The following is a 19,530-nucleotide window of genomic DNA, read 5'->3' as shown; positions in this document are numbered from 1 at the left end:
CGACGATGATGTCATAAAGGTTGCCTCGACCAATCAGCGACGGGCACAGTGTGCCGCGAATTCTGGAATCATCATTGTCCATATACTACGGGGACATGCATATTCTAGAATACCCGATGCGTTAGAATCGGGCCACAATCTAGTCTATATATATAATTGTCTAAGGGTTTTTCCGTCTGTCTGTCTGTCTGTCTGTCTGTCCTGGAAATCCCGGCTCTCTGATTGGTCGAGGCCGCCAGGCCTCGACCAATCAGAGACCGGCACAGCATCGACGTAGAAATCCCGCGTCTCTGATTGGTCGAGGCCGCCAGGCCTCGACCAATCAGCGACGAGCACAGCGACGATGATGTCATAAAGGACGTAGATATCCAGCGTCTGATTGGTCGAGGCCGCCAGGCCTCGACCAATCAGCAACGGGCACAACGACGATGATGTCATAATGGTTGCCATGGCGACGATGATGTCATAAAGGTCGCACAACAGACAACCATACACAAATATGCACAAATCATCATTGCCCATATACTACGGGGACATGTATATTCTAGAATACCCGATGCGTTAGAATCGGGCCACCAGGCCCCAGGCCGCCAGGCCTCGACCAATCAGAGACCGGCACAGCATCGACGTAGAAATCCCGCGTCTCTGATTGGTCGAGGCCGCCAGGCCTCGACCAATCAGCAACGGGCACAGCGACAATGATGTAATAATGGTTGCCATGGCGACGATGATGTCATAAAGGTTGCCTCGACCAATCAGCGACGGGCACAGTCTGCCGCGAATTCTGGAATCATCATTGTCCATATACTACGGGGACATGCATATTCTAGAATACCCGATGCGACCAATCAGCGACGGGCACAGCGACGATGATGTCATAAAGGACGTAGACATCTCACTTTTCTGATTCAGCGACGGGCACAGTATTGACGTAGATGTCATAATGGTTGCCATGGCGACGATGATGTCATAAAGGTTGCCTCGACCAATCAGCGACGGGCACAGTCTGCCGCGAATTCTGGAATCATCATTGTCAATATACTACGGGGACATGCATATTCTAGAATACCCGATGCATTAGAATCGGGCCACGATCTAGTAAATAATAATAATACTGTAATTATTATCCCGTTTCCAATCCTCATACCTCACACTTGTGGGGTCTCTCTGATGTATGAACTTGTTTTATATGTCCATTCAGATGGTCCGGCCTGTAAAGAAAGAAATCACACAGATGTAAAAGTTAGAATAGGAAAAAACGATTTTATGGAGGTGTCTTGCATTATTAATACAAACACGATAGGTAAATTTTTTACACAAATACAGAAGAGGATAGATATTCACATCTCCAGAACTTGTGGCTTCATGAGGGTGCATGTCCTAGGACTAAGGAACTGCCAAAAATGCTCCACCCTAAAGAAAACCTCCAGCAGACAGACACTGGTATTTAAGATGTTGTCAGGAAAAATGATAACAAAAATTATCAAAATAGCTCATACAATATAATATGTAATGTGCTAGGCATGTCAGGCACAGCTTTCTCCCTTGGGGTACATGCACACGTTGCAAATTTGTTGCGGATTTTCAGCAGGGTTTTAACAGGTGGATATGATTTCGACAGGACATTTAAGACAGGTGCACAATACGGTGCTTGAGTGTGCGAGCCGGCAGACATCTGTAGATGTGATGTCACCAGCCTCGCTCATCCACTAATGCAGAGGTGAGAGGAGCCCAATTACAGCTTTAAAGCCACAACATATGTTCTTTATGCTCATTTTCATTGCAGTTTATAGGGAAATCTGCAATAACATTTCCATGGAACACATGTATCTTTAGGCCATATTCACACACATCGTTTTTGCTGCATTTTTTTCTGCAGCCAAAACCTGCTCTCTTGGCAGTAAAAACACCCATTTTGCTGTGTTTTTCACAGTGTTTTTCATTTTTGCAGCTTTTCTTTTACATTTGTGCTTTGTGTACAGAACATGTTTTATTCACCAAAAAGGTTTCATAAAACACTTGCGAAAAATGCTGCAAAAACATTTGTTGTGGCTTTTTTGATGTTTCATGGTATTTGACAAAAGTTTATTGATTCAATCCTGTATGGATTACATGGGTTTATAATGCATTTCCGCAGAGGAAATACATTAAAAAGCATATACAATTCTATGGGCAAGATCCACACATAAAACTCTACGATTTCTACAAATCCATTCCACCTTACACTATAAGGCTGCCGTCACACTAGCAGTATTGGGTCAGTATTTTACATCAGTATTTGTAAGCCAAAACCAGGAGTGGGTGATAAATACAGAAGTGGTGCATATGTTTCTATTATTATTTTTCCTCTAATTGTTCCACTCCTGGTTTTGGCTTATAAATACTGATGTAAAATACTGACCAAATACTGCTAGTGTGACGGCAGCCTAATATGGGTACCTGCATATGAAGAGAATTTGATGGATTTTTCTGTGTTTTCTGCAACAAAACCTGTAGGTGTTACAGTTTTTATTGCAGATTTCATTCTATGCATTGCAATGGGTAAATGCATAATGATGCCATACAGAGAATTGATATGCTGTGGATTTAAAAATCTGAACCAGGTCAATTTATGCCCATAAAATATCCACAACATGTAGATGAGATTTTTAAAATCTGATCACTTAGCTGGTGCTAAATTAGTTTGTGGATTTTCCGCACACAAATTAGCACTGTGGAAAACCTGATTAGCGTGTAGATGCATCAAATATAGGGTACATGTACAAACATTGGTCCTTTTGCCAAATCAAACCTCCATCAATTCTCTCCTGCAACCACTAACCAACTCCAAAGCCAGACCTCTAAGGTTACCTGGGGAAAACTGGGCTTCTACACAGCCATGTATTGTTCTTCCAAATCCACAGACATCCTGTTCCTTTGATTCTGATATTTTCCATAGCATACCGTGGTTTATAAGTATGGCATTTTTTCCTGGAAGCATTGCTTCTAGGGCACGATAAGTTGCTCTATCAGGCGGTTAATGGATTATGGACCTTGCGTGCTCTCATACAGGCTCAATGCCCATGCCTTTCCATGTGTGGATGTAAAGCAAACAAGCTACAAGGGGACACTTGGCCCATGACATAACTCCCAACTTTGTGGATCCAGTGGGACAGTTCCAAATTTGGGATGCAGGAGCCGGCTTGATGAGTCAGTAGGTCAGGGTATGTCCTGAGGACACAGATGAAGTTGAACACAATGGTAGAGCAAGAAGCCCACTGATCCCTGCTCTACTATTCAAACCCAGTAGAGACTGAACAACCTACAAGGACTTTCAGGTCAGGTGACATTCTCAGGTCACATGACTGGGCCGCCCAGTCTCAGAAGAGCAGGGATTTGAAAGGACACATATGCAATTACACTGGTGTGAGGCACTGTGGAGAATTCATACTGCATTATACTGTGTGAGTGGACTGAGGGCATTATACTGCGTGGGGCTGCACTGTAGGGGCATCATGCAGTGCATGGAGAACACTATGGGAGAATCATGTTTAGTCTGAGGGGATTGTAGGAGCACGATACTGTGTAGGCGAGCACCATACTGTGCGTGGGAGCATTATACTGTGTAGGCGAGCACCATACTGAGCGATGGGGCATAATACTGTGTAGGTGAGCACCATATTGTGCGTGGGAGCATTATACTGTGTAGGTGAGCACCATATTGTGCGTTGGGGCATGATACTGTGTAGGCGAGCACCATATTGTGCGTGGGAGCATTATACTGTGTAGGTGAGCACCATATTGTGCGTGGGAGCATTATACTGTGTAGGTGAGCACCATATTGTGCGTGGGAGCATTATACTGTGTAGGTGAGCACCATACAGAGCATGGGATCATTATACTGTGTAGGTGACCACCATACGGAGTGTGGGAGCATTATACTGGGTAGGCGAGCACCATACTGAGCGTGGGATCATTATACTGTGTAGGTGAGCACCATATTGTACGTGGGAGCATTATACTGTGTAGGTGAGCACCATACTGAGCGTGGGATCATTATACTGTGTAGGTGAGCACCATACTGAGCGTTGGGGCATGATACTGTGTAGGTGAGCACCATATTGTGCGTGGGAGCAATATACTGTGTAGGTGAGCACCATACTGTGCGTGGGAGCAATATACTGTATAGGTGAGCACCATACAGCGCGTGGGATCGTTATACTGTGTAGCAGAGAACCATACTGAGCGTTGGGGCATGATACTGTGTAGGTGAGCACCATATTGTGCGTGGGAGCAATATACTGTGTAGGTGAGCACCATACTGTGCGTGGGAGCAATATACTGTATAGGTGAGCACCATACAGAGCGTGGGATCATTATACTGTGTAGCTGAGCACCATACTGAGCGTTGGGGCATGATACTGTGTAGGTGAGCACCATATTGTGCGTGGGAGCATTACACTGTGTAGGTGAGCATCATACTGTGCGTGGGATCATTACACTGTGCAGGTAAGCACCATACTGCGCGTTGGGGCATGATACTGTGTAGGTGAGCATCATACTGCATGTGGGAGCATTATACTGTGTAGGTGAGCACCATACTGAGTGTTGGGGCATGATACTGTGTAGGTGAGCATCATACTGTGTGTGGGATCATTATACTGTGTAGGTGAGCACCATACTGTGCGTGGGAGCATTATACTGTGTAGGTGAGCACCATACTGTGTGTGGGATCATTATACTGTGTAGGTGAGCACCATATTGTGCGTGGGAGCATTACACTGTGTAGGTGAGCATCATACTGTGCGTGGGATCATTACACTGTGCAGGTGAGCACCATACTGCGTGTTGGGGCATGATACTGTGTAGGTGAGCACCATACAGAGCGTGGGATCATTATACTGTGTAGCTGAGCACCATACTGAGCGTTGGGGCATGATACTGTGTAGGTGAGCACCATATTGTGCGTGGGAGTATTATACTGTGTAGGTGAGCATCATACTGTGCGTGGGATCATTACACTGTGCAGGTGAGCACCATACTGAGCGTTGGGGTATGATACTGTGTAGGTGAGCATCATACTGTGCGTGGGATCATTACACTGTGCAGGTGAGAACCATACTGAGCGTTGGGGCATGATACTGTGTAGGTGAGCATCATACTGAGCGTGGGATCATTATACTGTGTAGGTGAGCACCATACTGAGTGTTGGGGCATGATACTGTGTAGGTGAGCATCATACTGTGTGTGGGATCATTATACTGTGCAGGTGAGCACCATACTGAGCGTTGGGGCATGATACTGTGTAGGTGAGCATCATACTGAGCGTGGGATCATTATACTGTGTAGGTGAGCACCATACTGAGCGTTGGGGCATGATACTGTGTAGGTGAGCATCATACTGTGCGTGGGATCATTATACTGTGTAGGGGAGCATCATACTGTGCATGGGATCATTATACTGTGTAGGGGAGCACCATACTGTGCGTGGGGGCACGATACTGTGTAGGCGAGCACCATACTGAGCGTGGGATCGTTATACTGTGTAGGTGAGCACCATATTGTGCGTGGGAGCATTATACTGTGTAGGTGAGCACCATACTGTGTGTGGGAGCATTATACTGTGTAGGTGAGCACCATACTGTGTGTGGGATCATTATACTGTGTAGGTGAGCACCGTACTGAGCATTGGGGCATGATACTGTGTAGGTGAGCATCATACTGTGCGTGGGATCATTATACTGTGTAGGGGAGCATCATACTGTGCATGGGATCATTATACTGTGTAGGGGAGCACCATACTGTGCGTGGGGGCACGATACTGTGTAGGCGAGCACCATACTGAGCGTGGGATCGTTATACTGTGTAGGTGAGCACCATACTGTGCGTGGGTGCATTTTACTGTGTAGGTGACCACCAAACTGAGCGTGGGAGCATTATACTGTGTAAGGTGAGCACCATATTATACATGTGAGCATTATACTGTGTAGGTGAGCACCTCACTGTGCATGGAAGCATTATATTGTGTAGGTGAGCACCATACTGTACATGTGAGCATTATACTGTGTAGGTGAGCACCATACTGCATGTGGGAGCATTGTACCGTGTAGGTGAGCACCATACTGTGCGTGGGAGCATTATACCTTGAATGTGAGCACATACTGCACTTGGGATCATTAAACTGTGTAGGTGAGCACCATACTGTACATGTGAGCATTATACTGTGTAGGTAAGCACCACATTGTGCGTGGGAGTATTATACTGCGTAGGTGAGCACCATACTGCATGTGGGAGCATTGTACCGTGTAGGTGAGCACCATACTATGCATGGGAGCATTATACCTTGAATGTGAGCACCATACTGTACTTGGGATCATTAAACTGTGTAGGTGAGCACCATACTGAGCGTAGGAGCATTATACTGTGTAAGGTGAGCACCACACTGTGCATGGGAGTATTATACTGTGTAGGTGAGCACCATACGGCATCTGGGAGCATTATACCGTGTAGGTGAGCACCATACTGTGTGTGGTGGCTTTATACTGTGTGAAGGGTATGTTGGGGACAATAGAGTGGCACCATACTGTGAGTTTAGGATCAATGTGGATGCATCATAATGTGTAGGGAGGAATCATGCTGTGTGAGGGACTGTGGGCATCTTAGCATGTGATCGGCACTGTGAAGGCACTCACAAAGAGTAGCGGGCACTCTTGGGGCATCATATAGTGTTTGTGGTGGGCATTGTAGGGGCATCCATACAGTCTTATTTAAAGGGAATCTGTCACCTCATTTTTCGCATATAAGATACAGCCACGGCCATTAGGGGCTTATCTACAGCATTCTGTAATGCTGTAGATAAGCCCCCCCCCCTCCCCATGTATCCTGAAAGATAAGAAAAACAAGATAGATTATACTCACACAGGGGCGGTCCGGTCCGATGGGCGTCGCAGGTCCGGCGCCTCACATCTTCATGCGATGTCGTCATCCTCCTTGCTTCGTATCGCGGCTCCTCTGCAGGCGTACTGATTTGCCCTGTTGACGGCAGAGCAAAGTACTGCAGTGCGCTGGCACCGGGCCTCTCCAAGCTTTCTTGGCGCCTGCGCACTGCAGTACTTCGATCTGACCTCAATAGGGCAAATCAGTTCGCCTGCGCAGGAGCCGCGATAGAAGCAAGAGAAAGCACATCATCGCATGAAGATGGGAGGCGCCGGACCTGCGACCCCCATCGGACCAGACCGCCCCTGGGTGAGTATAATCTAACTTGTTTTTCTTATCTTTCAGGTTACATCAGGGGCTTATCTACAGCATTACAGAGTGCTGTAGATAAGCCCTTAATGGCGGTGGCCGCAGCTTATATGCGAAAAATGAGGTGACAGATTCCCTTTAATGAGCACTGTTTGGTTGCCCCTATGAGGGTCATGAATGAGGTATCATACCATGTGGTAAAACTAACGGGATTCTGTGTGGGCACATATAAAAGACTAGATGAGGTTAGGCACACGTTTATCGCAAAATAAAAATTGCAATATGTGCCCCTGTCCAAGTTGGGAGGTATGCAGTGGCATCAGTCACAGCAGGAAGCAAAAAGAAAAAACAACAAGCCCACAATGTATTTGGTTAATATTTTGGAACTAAGGTTAATAATTGACCGCCGCTATGCTGCATAGGTGACACATGGCAGGTGCTATGGTAAACTATCCGTGTAGATAGAGAGGAGAGGGTAAAATACTTGTCGTCGACACTTGTTATAGTAATACAACAACAGACGACATTGAAAAGAGAAATTCTGGCAGATGAACCCGAGAATAAAATCACACCAATAAAGCTACTGTGCCCACATTATTATATTATGGGTATTCCTCCACACATGCTCAGTGATCGCTGCAGCCCTTCTGTAACACCCTCCCCTATATTTCTGTGTCCCTCTGTCCTTTGCATGGAGGAGCGTATACTATACGCCACATTTTCCTGATGGGGAGGAGAGTGTCTTTGTAGTTCTTCTGGCACCCCTCCCTATGTCATTCTGACCAATCAGTGAATGCAGCCTGCAATCCTCCATTTGGGTGGGGGGCCCTTAGTTCACATGTTCTGAGATGGCGTCCCATGGGCAAATGAATAAGGGGGTGTGGGGAGCTGACAGCGATTTTCATGCAAACAACTTCCATTATAGGTGCAGTCAGATGTACAAACAGCAGAAGAAGAATCACAGTGTACACATCTAATCAAATATCTGGCGATAATATAATGTCCAGGTATACATCTGGATAAAGTTTGCATCTTGACCCTTATACATTGCAAAGCAGATGCTACACATAAGAACTCTATGTAACCAGCAGGTCAGCATTCTAGGGGTGAAATAGGAGCAGCCTTGAGCAAATACTAAAGCTCTGGAAGTTTCCTATAATGAAACCGAAAAGCCAGAATGGCCGGAATCTAATGTGCTTTCTATAGATCTTAGTAACTCTGCCACCTAACCACAGCACCCCTCCCTTCTCATGGCCTTTCATCTGAACCGTGCATGCATGCCTTCTGCAATTTGTCTTAATAACATGGCTGTTCATCAAAGAAAGTGGCTTGTCTAGTGCATGGTATGGGACAGAAAACTACTGCTGGTAACACTACTAATGCCCTACATTACTAGCCTATTCAATGCACAATATTAGGGTTAGATGGTAGGAAGCAGAGGAAATAGTGTACAGCCCCACTGGATTTAAGGGGTGCTTCTGTAACCCTGGTGAATTTAAAGGGGTTGTTCGGACAACCCCTTCTCAATCCAAATGTACTATCCCGGGGCTCACGTGACACTGGATTGTCATGCGAGCTCTGCGACCAATCAGTGGCCACTTTACTCTTCCCGCATTCTGACAATTCACTTACATCTGGAGGAAATAAGAGCTACTGCGCTCTCACTTCCTCTGTATGTACATGATACACCCAAAGGTAGGGAGAGTGAAACCAGCGCTGATTGGTTGCAGGGATTGCGTGACATAATGTCATGTGAGCCCCGGGATACAGTGCTGACACCACTGGAACAATGCCAGCCTCGAAGGCGAGTATAATTATTATTATTTATCTTGGGGAAGACAGACGGATTGAGAAAGGGTGGTACAAAAAGAGGACATCTCCTTTAACAACAAAGAAACACTTTCTGGGCAGTTCTTAAAGGGAGACTGTCAGTGCAAAGTGACAGTGCACCTTTGGCATTACCAAACATTCCTGTGCATCTTCCCACCTGCTTGTTCTCCTTCTATCTCTGCCCTCCTCTGGGTCCTGTAAAGCCAGAGCTGCCAATGAAGTAGGGGGGAGGGGTGTTGGGGAGCAGAGATAGGTGGAAAACAAGTAGGTGGGAACTTGACTGATCTGCTTAGCCCTGCCAAGGATGCACCAAGCACCTGTGCTTGGTCTGAAGAATCTTTTTAGGGCCAACAGACTCCCTTTATTGGACAAGGTTTAGACCCATTGTTTAAAGTGCCGCCATTTCCAAGACAGTGGCACTCGAAGATCTTCAGCACTCCGAATGCACTCACTTTGGAAGTCACAACTTTTAAACTTTTCAGTCTTGTCTCTCGCCGTTCACACCATGTTGGCCCATTAGCCAATTAGAACCTACAATAACATTCTGTACTTGTTGACTTAGCAGGACAATGACTGCTATTCTGGTACATATTTAGCTCCATATATTAATGTATGGTAGATTGCATTATATAACGGTAGATAAAGTGCATTAACCACAGGCACAATCATTTATGTAAATCTAATTTAAATCACCCCAGTAAAGGAATAGAGCATCATTATCAAAAGCAGTGAGCCAGAAGTGTGTGGGTATAACGGTACAAGTGCCATTTATATACCAGCTGTTTTTAGACTGCTGTTCATCTCACACTATTACTAAATGTGCCAAGTCGTACCCGCATTGCCCCATAAACCACGCTGGCTGGACTCACCTAGAGAATCCTTTTCCACAGCTCTGACAAATGTAAGGCTTCCCCACCGAACCGTCATGCGAGCGGACATGGTAGGACATTCTGTCTTTACGTTTGAACCGCAATCCACATACAGGACAAGAATATGGCTTCTCCCCCGAGTGAGACAGCTTGTGTCTATTAAGATGGTACACATCTCGAAAAATCTTCCCACACAAATCACAAGCTACCTGTTTTCTTGCTCGGTTCCTTTTTCTAGGGGTCTCACTTTCATCTTGGGGTAGCCCATTCTCTCCAATACGAGGTGCTTGCAGGTCTCCGTACCCTAGCTGTAGGCTAGTAACTCCATGCTGTGCCTCATGCTGGCGCAGGCGCATAGGATCTGTGAAAACTTTGTCGCACAGTCCACAAGGAAGTACACCCGTCTCCCGCAACCCCCCCACTGCTCCGAACAGGACAGAGTCTAAAACACTGGGTTTTCTCGGCCTGCCCCGGCCTCGTTTACTTCCAAGTCCTTGTACTCCCACTTGGTACGGAGACGGCAGAATTTGTGAGGAAGCGCCAAGTGCCAGAAGAGAAGCTTGACTTGGCACAGCTGGACCTGGGCGAACAGAATCTTCTTCATCATCCCCTAAGGATCCTGCAATACCCGAGCCACTCATAACAGTCCCATTAGTCATGTCTAACGGAAAGCCAAGGTCAGAAGCCCCTGATCGAAAAAGCATGAGTTCTGGTCGAGCAGGGGGCACCAAGATTTGGACATTGGACTGCTTGATGACTTCTTGGCAAATGTCTATAACTGAGCGCATTAGTAGGAACTTGGCAGCAGTCATTAGTTCTGGAAAACTCTCCAGTCGGATAATTATGCGAGCGGTATATGCAAAGTCCAAAATGTCCCCAAAAACCTTGGAGCTGATAGTGTGCATCTCAAGCTCTCGGGGAGTTGGCCCCTCCGTATCCCCCAGCACAGACTCAAAGTACTGACTGCAGGCAGCTAAAACGGCACGGTGGGCAGGAAAACTGTCCTCTCCGACACGTAGTATCACGTCACAAAAGCGCCCACCGCTCTTACGCTGCTGGTTCAGTTGATTGAGGACATCGGCGCTGTGCTGACGCACCTGATAGGTGAAGCATGATGGCCCGCAGCCCTCTGCCAAACGCTCCATCGTTAACAGGACGTGGATCCAAAGTCAAATAATTCTAGACCTAAGGAGGATGTGAAAACTAATGCAATAAGGTCATTGAAATAATTCTGAATAACAAACGCATATAGATTAACCATCACATGATACTAAAGATTACATTGAATCGGACACTTGGATTTGCTACCTCATAAGGAACAGAGACCCTGATTCCAGCGATGTGTCACTTACTGGGCTGGTTACTGCAGTTTTGATCAAATCACAGTTTTATCTGTTGCAGATTTAGCAGTTCTCTGAATGCTGAGCTCTGTATAGCCCCGCCCACATCATTGATTTGCCGCTTTTGCGTACACAGTGCATAGGCAGAAAGCTGCAGACCAGTGGTGGTGGCTCATGAGCATGGACGACTACATAGCAGTAGGTTTACTAGTCCTCTAATGATAAATGAGTGATTTTATAAAAACTACACTAAGCATCCCTGTAAGTGACACATCACTGGAATCAGGGTCTCTGTCTCTAGAGTTCAAGAATATGGTGGACTAGATGGCAGCAGGTTTACTTATCCTCTAGTGATTTTCTGCGACCGATAATACAGTGATTTTATTAAAATTCCAGCAAGCAGCCAGGTAAATGGTTTCACTGGAATCAGGGTCTGTGAATTTACATTGTGCTGCTCTCAGATTAGTTGGCAAAAATCTGGTAAGAGAATTCCATTCTTCAAGGCTTCACATATCCTTATCTGGCAATACTTACCCCACTGGCACTGATTTTTAAGTTAAAACCAAGTAGTAGTTATCATGGGGAAGCTACAGGGCTGTTTGCCCTGTGTGCCAACTTCTATGCGGGCACATTTCAGGCTAGGCTAGATGCAGGGACAGGGTAATCATTTATTATTTATAAAATGTTATGTCAGATTTCAGCAAAAAGTTAAAAAAAAGCAGCAAACATCTGTAATTTCCTGATACAAGTGCTTGGGGGATACGGGGTTCAGTACTGGACTGGTGGACGGGGCTCAGCCCAAGCTGGGGGGCACAGAACACTTTGCCACCCCCCGGGAGCTGACAGCCCACGTGACGCCACAGAATGCAAGACATCCTCTCAACGCCACTAAAAAGGGCTAAAGGTGATGAGACCAAATGTGGCAGGATTATCAGACATACCCAGGGAGGGGTCCGGGCACATTACACGGGGGCACACAATGCTCCAGAGTCCAGAACTTTGACTAGTTTCATGGTTAGGGGGCACACAGCCTGGCATGACAGGGGGCACTGCAGAAGGGGCACCTGCCACTAGAAAAACATGCATCCATTCCTAATATGTGGGTAAGGTGACAACACAAGGCGATAGGCGAGGAGCACTCAGGTGTAGTGTGCCCACCTCTATCCTGCAGGACTACTAGTGGGGGCGCAGCTCTGCTCTGGGGGCGGGGCACTGAGTGCAGGAGGGGCACTCGCTATAGGAAGGCCTGAGTGTGCAGCACCGCACACGGCTACTGAGGGGAGCTCTGCAGGGCGCCCTACGATATATCGGGGGTTCAGGGCGATGTCACCTGGTGCGCGTACCCGCGTAGCTCCTCCCCTTGCCCGCCGCGGGTGCGCGCTGCGCTTTCAGGAGCCCCGGTGGAGGTTCCCGGTGTGTTACCGCGCTCTTCAATCTGCTTCTCAACCCCGGAAACCGAGACCCCCAACCGGATACCGGAGCCCCCCCACACCGGACACTGGGGTAGCTCTGACCGGATCCTCCGCAGCCTCTTTGTGTCTGATCCCCCCCCAGGCTGAGAATCTGTGTCCGCCCTCCGGTCCCCCCTCCCTGTGAGCACTCCCCCCACCCGCCCCTGTGAGCAGCCTGGGAGACCCCGCACATGCCGACCCCCCCACTCTTACCCCTCCCGGAATAATAAGCATATTCACTAGTGACACACGGTAGTCCACATCCACAGTGCTCTGCTACCACACGGAGGAATGCCCACTGGCCCCCAGGAGGAGGCTAATGGCTGCCCGAAAGAAAGTCCAGAAAATGCCCCCCTAGTTCCTATCTAGTCACATTCCACAGTGTGATAGTCCTGCCATAGCTGGGAGCAGCCTCATCCCCGTGTCCAATCATCTGTGTGTATATATATATATATATATACATATCTATCATCAGTCCATCTACCAGCGTGCTACGTATCTATCACCTGTATATATATATACATATCTATCATCAGTCCATCTACCAGCGTGCTACATATCTATCACCTGTATATATATATACATATCTATCATCAGTCCATCTACCAGCGTGCTACGTATCTATCACCTGTATATATATACATATCTATCATCAGTCCATCTACCAGCGTGCTACATATCTATCACCTGTATATATATATACATATCTATCATCAGTCCATCTACCAGCGTGCTACGTATCTATCACCTGTATATATATATACATATCTATCATCAGTCCATCTACCAGCGTGCTACGTATCTATCACCTGTATATATATATATATACATATCTATCATCTGTCCATCCATCTACCAGCATGCTACGTATCTATCACCTGTATAAATATATATATATATATCTATCATCTGTCCATCCATCTACTAGCGTGCTACATATCTATCACCTGTATATATATATATATACATATCTATCATCTGTCCATCCATCTACCAGCGTGCTACATATCTATCACCTGTATATATACATATCTATCATCAGTCCATCCATCTACCAGCATGCTACGTATCTATCACCTGTATATATATATATATATCTATCATCTGTCCATCCATCTACTAGCGTGCTACATATCTATCACCTGTATATATATATATACACATATCTATCATCTGTCCATCCATCTACCAGCGTGCTACATATCTATCACCTGTATATATACATATCTATCATCAGTCCATCTACCAGCGTGCTACATATCTATCACCTGTATATATATATATACATATCTATCATCTGTCCATCCATCTACCAGCGTGCTACATATCTATCACCTGTATAAATATACATATCTATCATCTGTCCATCCATCTACCAGCGTGCTACGTATCTATCACCTGTATATATATATACATATCTATCATCAGTCCATCCATCTACCAGCGTGCTACGTATCTATCACCTGTATATATATATACATATCTATCATCTGTCCATCCATCTACCAGCGTGCTACGTATCTATCACCTGTATATATATACACATATCTATCATCAGTCCATCTACCAGCGTGCTACGTATCTATCACCTGTATATATACATATCATCTGTCCATCCATCTACCAGCGTGCTACATATCTATCACCTGTATATATATATACATATCTATCATCTGTCCATCCATCTACCAGCGTGCTACGTATCTATCACTTGTATATATACAGGTCCTTCTCAAAAAATTAGCATATAGTGTTAAATTTCATTATTTACCATAATGTAATGATTACAATTAAACTTTCATATATTATAGATTCATTATCCACCAACTGAAATTTGTCAGGTCTTTTATTGTTTTAATACTGATGATTTTGGCATACAACTCCTGATAACCCAAAAAACCTGTCTCAATAAATTAGCATATCAAGAAAAGGTTCTCTAAACGACCTATTACCCTAATCTTCTGAATCAACTAATTAACTCTAAACACATGCAAAAGATACCTGAGGCTTATATAAACTCCCTGCCGGGTTCATTACTCAAAACCCCCATCATGGGTAAGACTAGCGACCTGACAGATGTCAAGAAGGCCATCATTGACACCCTCAAGCAAGAGGGTAAGACCCAGAAAGAAATTTCTCAACAAATAGGCTGTTCCCAGAGTGCTGTATCAAGGCACCTCAATGGTAAGTCTGTTGGAAGGAAACAATGTGGCAGAAAACGCTGTACAACGAGAAGAGGAGACCGGACCCTGAGGAAGATTGTGGAGAAGGACCGATTCCAGACCTTGGGGAACCTGAGGAAGCAGTGGACTGAGTCTGGTGTGGAAACATCCAGAGCCACCGTGCACAGGCGTGTGCAGGAAATGGGCTACAGGTGCCGCATTCCCCAGGTAAAGCCACTTTTGAACCATAAACAGCGGCAGAGGCGCCTGACCTGGGCTACAGAGAAGCAGCACTGGACTGTTGCTAAGTGGTCCCAAGTACTTTTTTCTGATGAAAGCAAATTTTGCATGTCATTCGGAAATCAAGGTGCCAGAGTCTGGAGGAAGACTGGGGAGAACGAAATGCCAAAATGCCTGAAGTCCAGTGTCAAGTACCCACAGTCAGTGATGGTGTGGGGTGCCATGTCAGCTGCTGGTGTTGGTCCACTGTGTTTCATCAAGGACAGGGTCAATGCTTTATGGTGATGAAGATTTCATTTTTCAGCACGACCTGGCACCTGCTCACAGTGCCAAAACCACTGGTAAATGGTTTACTGACCATGGTATTACTGTGCTCAATTGGCCTGCCAACTCTCCTGACCTGAACCCCATAGAGAATCTGTGGGATATTGTGAAGAGAAAGTTGAGAGACGCAAGACCCAACACTCTGGATGAGCTTAAGGCCGCTATTGAAGCATCCTGGGCCTCCATAACATCTCAGCAGTGTCACAGGCTGATTGCCTCCATGCCACGCCGCATTGAAGCAGTCATTTCTGCCAAAGGATTCCCGACCAAGTATTGAGTGCATAACTGAACATTATTATTTGATGGTTTTTTTGTTTGTTATTAAAAAACACTTTTATTTGATTGGATGGGTGAAATATGCTAATTTATTGAGACAGGTTTTTTGGGTTATCAGGAGTTGTATGCCAAAATCATCAGTATTAAAACAATAAAAGACCTGACAAATTTCAGTTGGTGGATAATGAATCTATAATATATGAAAGTTTAATTGTAATCATTACATTATGGTAAATAATGAAATTTAACACTATATGCTAATTTTTTGAGAAGGACCTGTATATATATATATATATATACACATATCTATCATCTGTCCATCCATCTACCAGCGTGCTACGTATCTATCACCTGTATATATATATACATAACTATCATCAGTCCATCCATCTACCAGCGTGCTACGTATCTATCACCTGTATATATATATACATATCTATCATCTGTCCATCCATCTACCAGCGTGCTACGTATCTATCACCTGTATATATACATATCTATCATCTGTCCATCCATCTACCAGCGTGCTACCTATCTATCACCTGTATATATATATACATATCATCTGTCCATCCATCTACCAGCGTGCTACATATCTATCACCTGTATATATATATATATATCTATCATCTGTCCATCCATCTACCAGCGTGCTACATATCTATCACCTGTATATATATATATATATCTATCATCTGTCCATCCATCTACCAGCGTGCTACGTATCTATCACCTGTATATATATACATATCTATCATCTGTCCATCCATCTACCAGCGTGCTACATATCTATCACCTGTATATATACATATATCTATCATCTGTCCATCCATCTACCAGCGTGCTACATATCTATCACCTGTATATATATATATATATCTATCATCTGTCCATCCATCTACCAGCGTGCTACGTATCTATCACCTGTATATATATATATATCTATCATCTGTCCATCCATCTACCAGCGTGCTACGTATCTATCACCTGTATATATATATATATCTATCATCTGTCCATCCATCTACCAGCGTGCTACATATCTATCACCTGTATATATATATATATATCTATCATCTGTCCATCCATCTACCAGCGTGCTACGTATCTATCACCTGTATATATACATATCTATCATCTGTCCATCCATCTACCAGCGTGCTACGTATCTATCACTTGTATAAATATACATATCTATCATCTGTCCATCCATCTAGCAGCGTGCTACGTATCTATCACCTGTATATATATACATATCTATCATCTGTCCATCCATCTACCAGCGTGCTACGTATCTATCACCTGTATATATATACATATCTATCATCTGTCCATCCATCTACCAGCATGCTACGTATCTATCACCTGTATATATATATATATATATATATATATATATATATATACATATCTATCATCTGTCCATCCATCTACCAGCGTGCTACATATCTATCACCTGTATAAATATACATATCTATCATCTGTCCATCCATCTAGCAGCGTGCTACGTATCTATCACCTGTATATATATACATATCTATCATCTGTCCATCCATCTACCAGCATGCTACGTATCTATCACCTATATATATATATACATATCTATCATCTGTCCATCCATCTACCAGCGTGCTACGTATCTATCACCTGTATAAATATACATATCTATCATCTGTCCATCCATCTAGCAGCGTGCTACGTATCTATCACCTGTATATATATACATATCTATCATCTGTCCATCCATCTACCAGCATGCTACGTATCTATCACCTATATATATATATACATATCTATCATCTGTCCATCCATCTACCAGCGTGCTACGTATCTATCACCTGTATAAATATACATATCTATCATCTGTCCATCCATCTACCAGCGTGCTACATATCTATCACCTGTATATATATATACATATCTATCATCTGTCCATCCATCTACCAGCATGCTACGTATCTATCACCTGTATATATATATATATATACAAATCTATCATCTGTCCATCCATCTACCAGCGTGCTACGTATCTATCACCTGTATATATATATATATCTAATATATAATTGCCTAGAATACTACTTCCTGCAATTTGTGCCAACTTCCGTGGCTTTGTCCGGAGCTAATGTCCGGAGATAATGTCCGGAGCTAATGTGCGGAGATAATGTCCGGAGCTAATGTCCGGAGATAAGTGACGTCAACAGTGTCCAGTGTCTGATTGGTTGCCGCCTGCTGCGAGCGACCAATCAGAAACGTGCCGTACTGTGACACACTCCGCCCGCCATTTTGGTGTGATTTTTGAATTTTTACCTCACAGCAAGTTTCTACTGCGTGGAGGCGGGCCCAGTGACGTTGCTCTTCAAGCTCCTGCCGAATTTCGTCAAAAAAATGATAATACCATTTACCAAAACTATATATATTTAGTTGTGAAGTGGTTCAGTGACATTTTCACACCAATTTTGAACTTTTGTTTGGTGTTTTCTCCATATACTGCCTATTATTTTTGTTCTTTCTTACTATTTATTTATTAATTGTATTATTCTTACATTTGAATAAATAAAGTATATATGGATTCTAGACTCCCGATTCTTTAGAATCGGGCTGCCATCTAGTATATATATATATATATATATATATATATATATATATATATATATATATATATATATATATATATATAAATATACATATCATACTTGAAACAGCACAAATACTCACCATATTTATTTGTATAATCTATATCCTGACTGCCGCATTCACTCACATTCACCGCCCTTGCATTTACTCTCTACACTCCATCCATATCGGCCCCTCTGTCCTTGCCTCTCCTATGTATAGCACTCATGCTCTATTCACATTGCTTAACAGCACAGATCCATTCAGTCCCACCATCCAACACAAGAGACGCTCTCACAAATCACTTAACCATCTGCTCACTCTTTCGATCCTCCTCCTAGTCGCTGGAGACATATCTCCAAACCCCGGCCCCCCATGTTATAGCCAGTCAAACCTCCCAATTGCTACACCCAGAAACCCCTCTAACCTTATTAATATTCCCTGCATGCCTTCTGTCTCTTTCAATTGTGCCCTTTGGAATTCTCGCTCTGTGTGTAATAAACTCTCCTTCATTTATGACTTCTTCCTTTATAATTCTCTTAATCTCCTGGCTCTTACTGAAACCTGGATTCAGCAGTCAGACACCACTGCTGCTGCTGCTCTTTCATATGGTGGACTACACTTTTCTCATACCCCAAGATCAGACAACAGAGCAGGTGGAGGCGTTGGCCTGCTCCTTTCACCCAAATGTACTTTCCAAGTTATCCCCCAAGTACCCTCACTTGTCTTGCCTTCCTTTGAGGTCCATGTGGTCAGACTCTACGTCCCCTTCTCCATGCGAGAGGCGGTGGTGTATCGTCCTCCCGGCCCCTCTCATCAGTTCCTGGATCACTTTGCCACCTGGCTTCCACACTTTCTCTCCTGTGACACCCCCACCCTTATCATGGGTGATTTCAACATCCCCATTGCCTCTCCTCTCTCCCCATCTGCTTCTCACCTTTTATCGCTATCCTCCTCTTTTGGCCTCTCGCAGCATACTAACTCTCCAACACATGAAGATGGAAACTCCCTTGACTTGGTCTTCTCCCGGCTTTGCTCAGTGGATGATTTCACAAACTCCCCTCTCCCACTCTCTGACCACAACCTTCTTTCATTCTCTATCAAGAACTGCCTTCCCGCTCAGGTCACCCCCACTTTCCACACTTATAGAAACATACAGGCCATTAACACCCAGAAACTTATGAAGAACTTGCAGTCC

At 44.6% G+C, this 19,530-nt stretch overlaps 1 protein-coding gene across 6 annotated transcripts in view; it reads right to left on the bottom strand.

Annotated features, from left to right (window-relative positions):
* The window catches only part of PATZ1 (POZ/BTB and AT hook containing zinc finger 1), a 43,245-nt gene extending 30,108 nt beyond the window's left edge, over nt 1-13,137 (bottom strand). For 2 of the 6 annotated variants that reach the window (XM_069757814.1, XM_069757841.1), the window contains exons 1-3: nt 12,607-12,830; nt 9,924-11,108; nt 1,148-1,211 (exon numbers count right to left, since the gene is read on the bottom strand). In XM_069757814.1, the coding sequence (XP_069613915.1) occupies nt 1,148-1,211; nt 9,924-11,068 (1,209 nt within the window). In that variant the 5' untranslated portion in view covers nt 11,069-11,108; nt 12,607-12,830. Of the gene's footprint in view, nt 1-1,147; nt 1,212-9,923; nt 11,109-12,593; nt 12,831-12,927 lie in introns of those variants that run through there. The other 4 variants (XM_069757860.1, XM_069757831.1, XM_069757823.1 and 1 more) reach the window with 4 other exon arrangements.
* Nucleotides 13,138-19,530: the final 6,393 nt, after the last annotated feature.

This window comes from Ranitomeya imitator, chromosome 1 (genome assembly GCF_032444005.1).
Source record: "Ranitomeya imitator isolate aRanImi1 chromosome 1, aRanImi1.pri, whole genome shotgun sequence".
Lineage (NCBI taxonomy): Eukaryota > Metazoa > Chordata > Amphibia > Anura > Dendrobatidae > Ranitomeya > Ranitomeya imitator.
The sequence above is the reverse complement of the archived record's forward strand: the minus strand, read 5'-3'. Positions and strand labels throughout refer to the sequence as shown.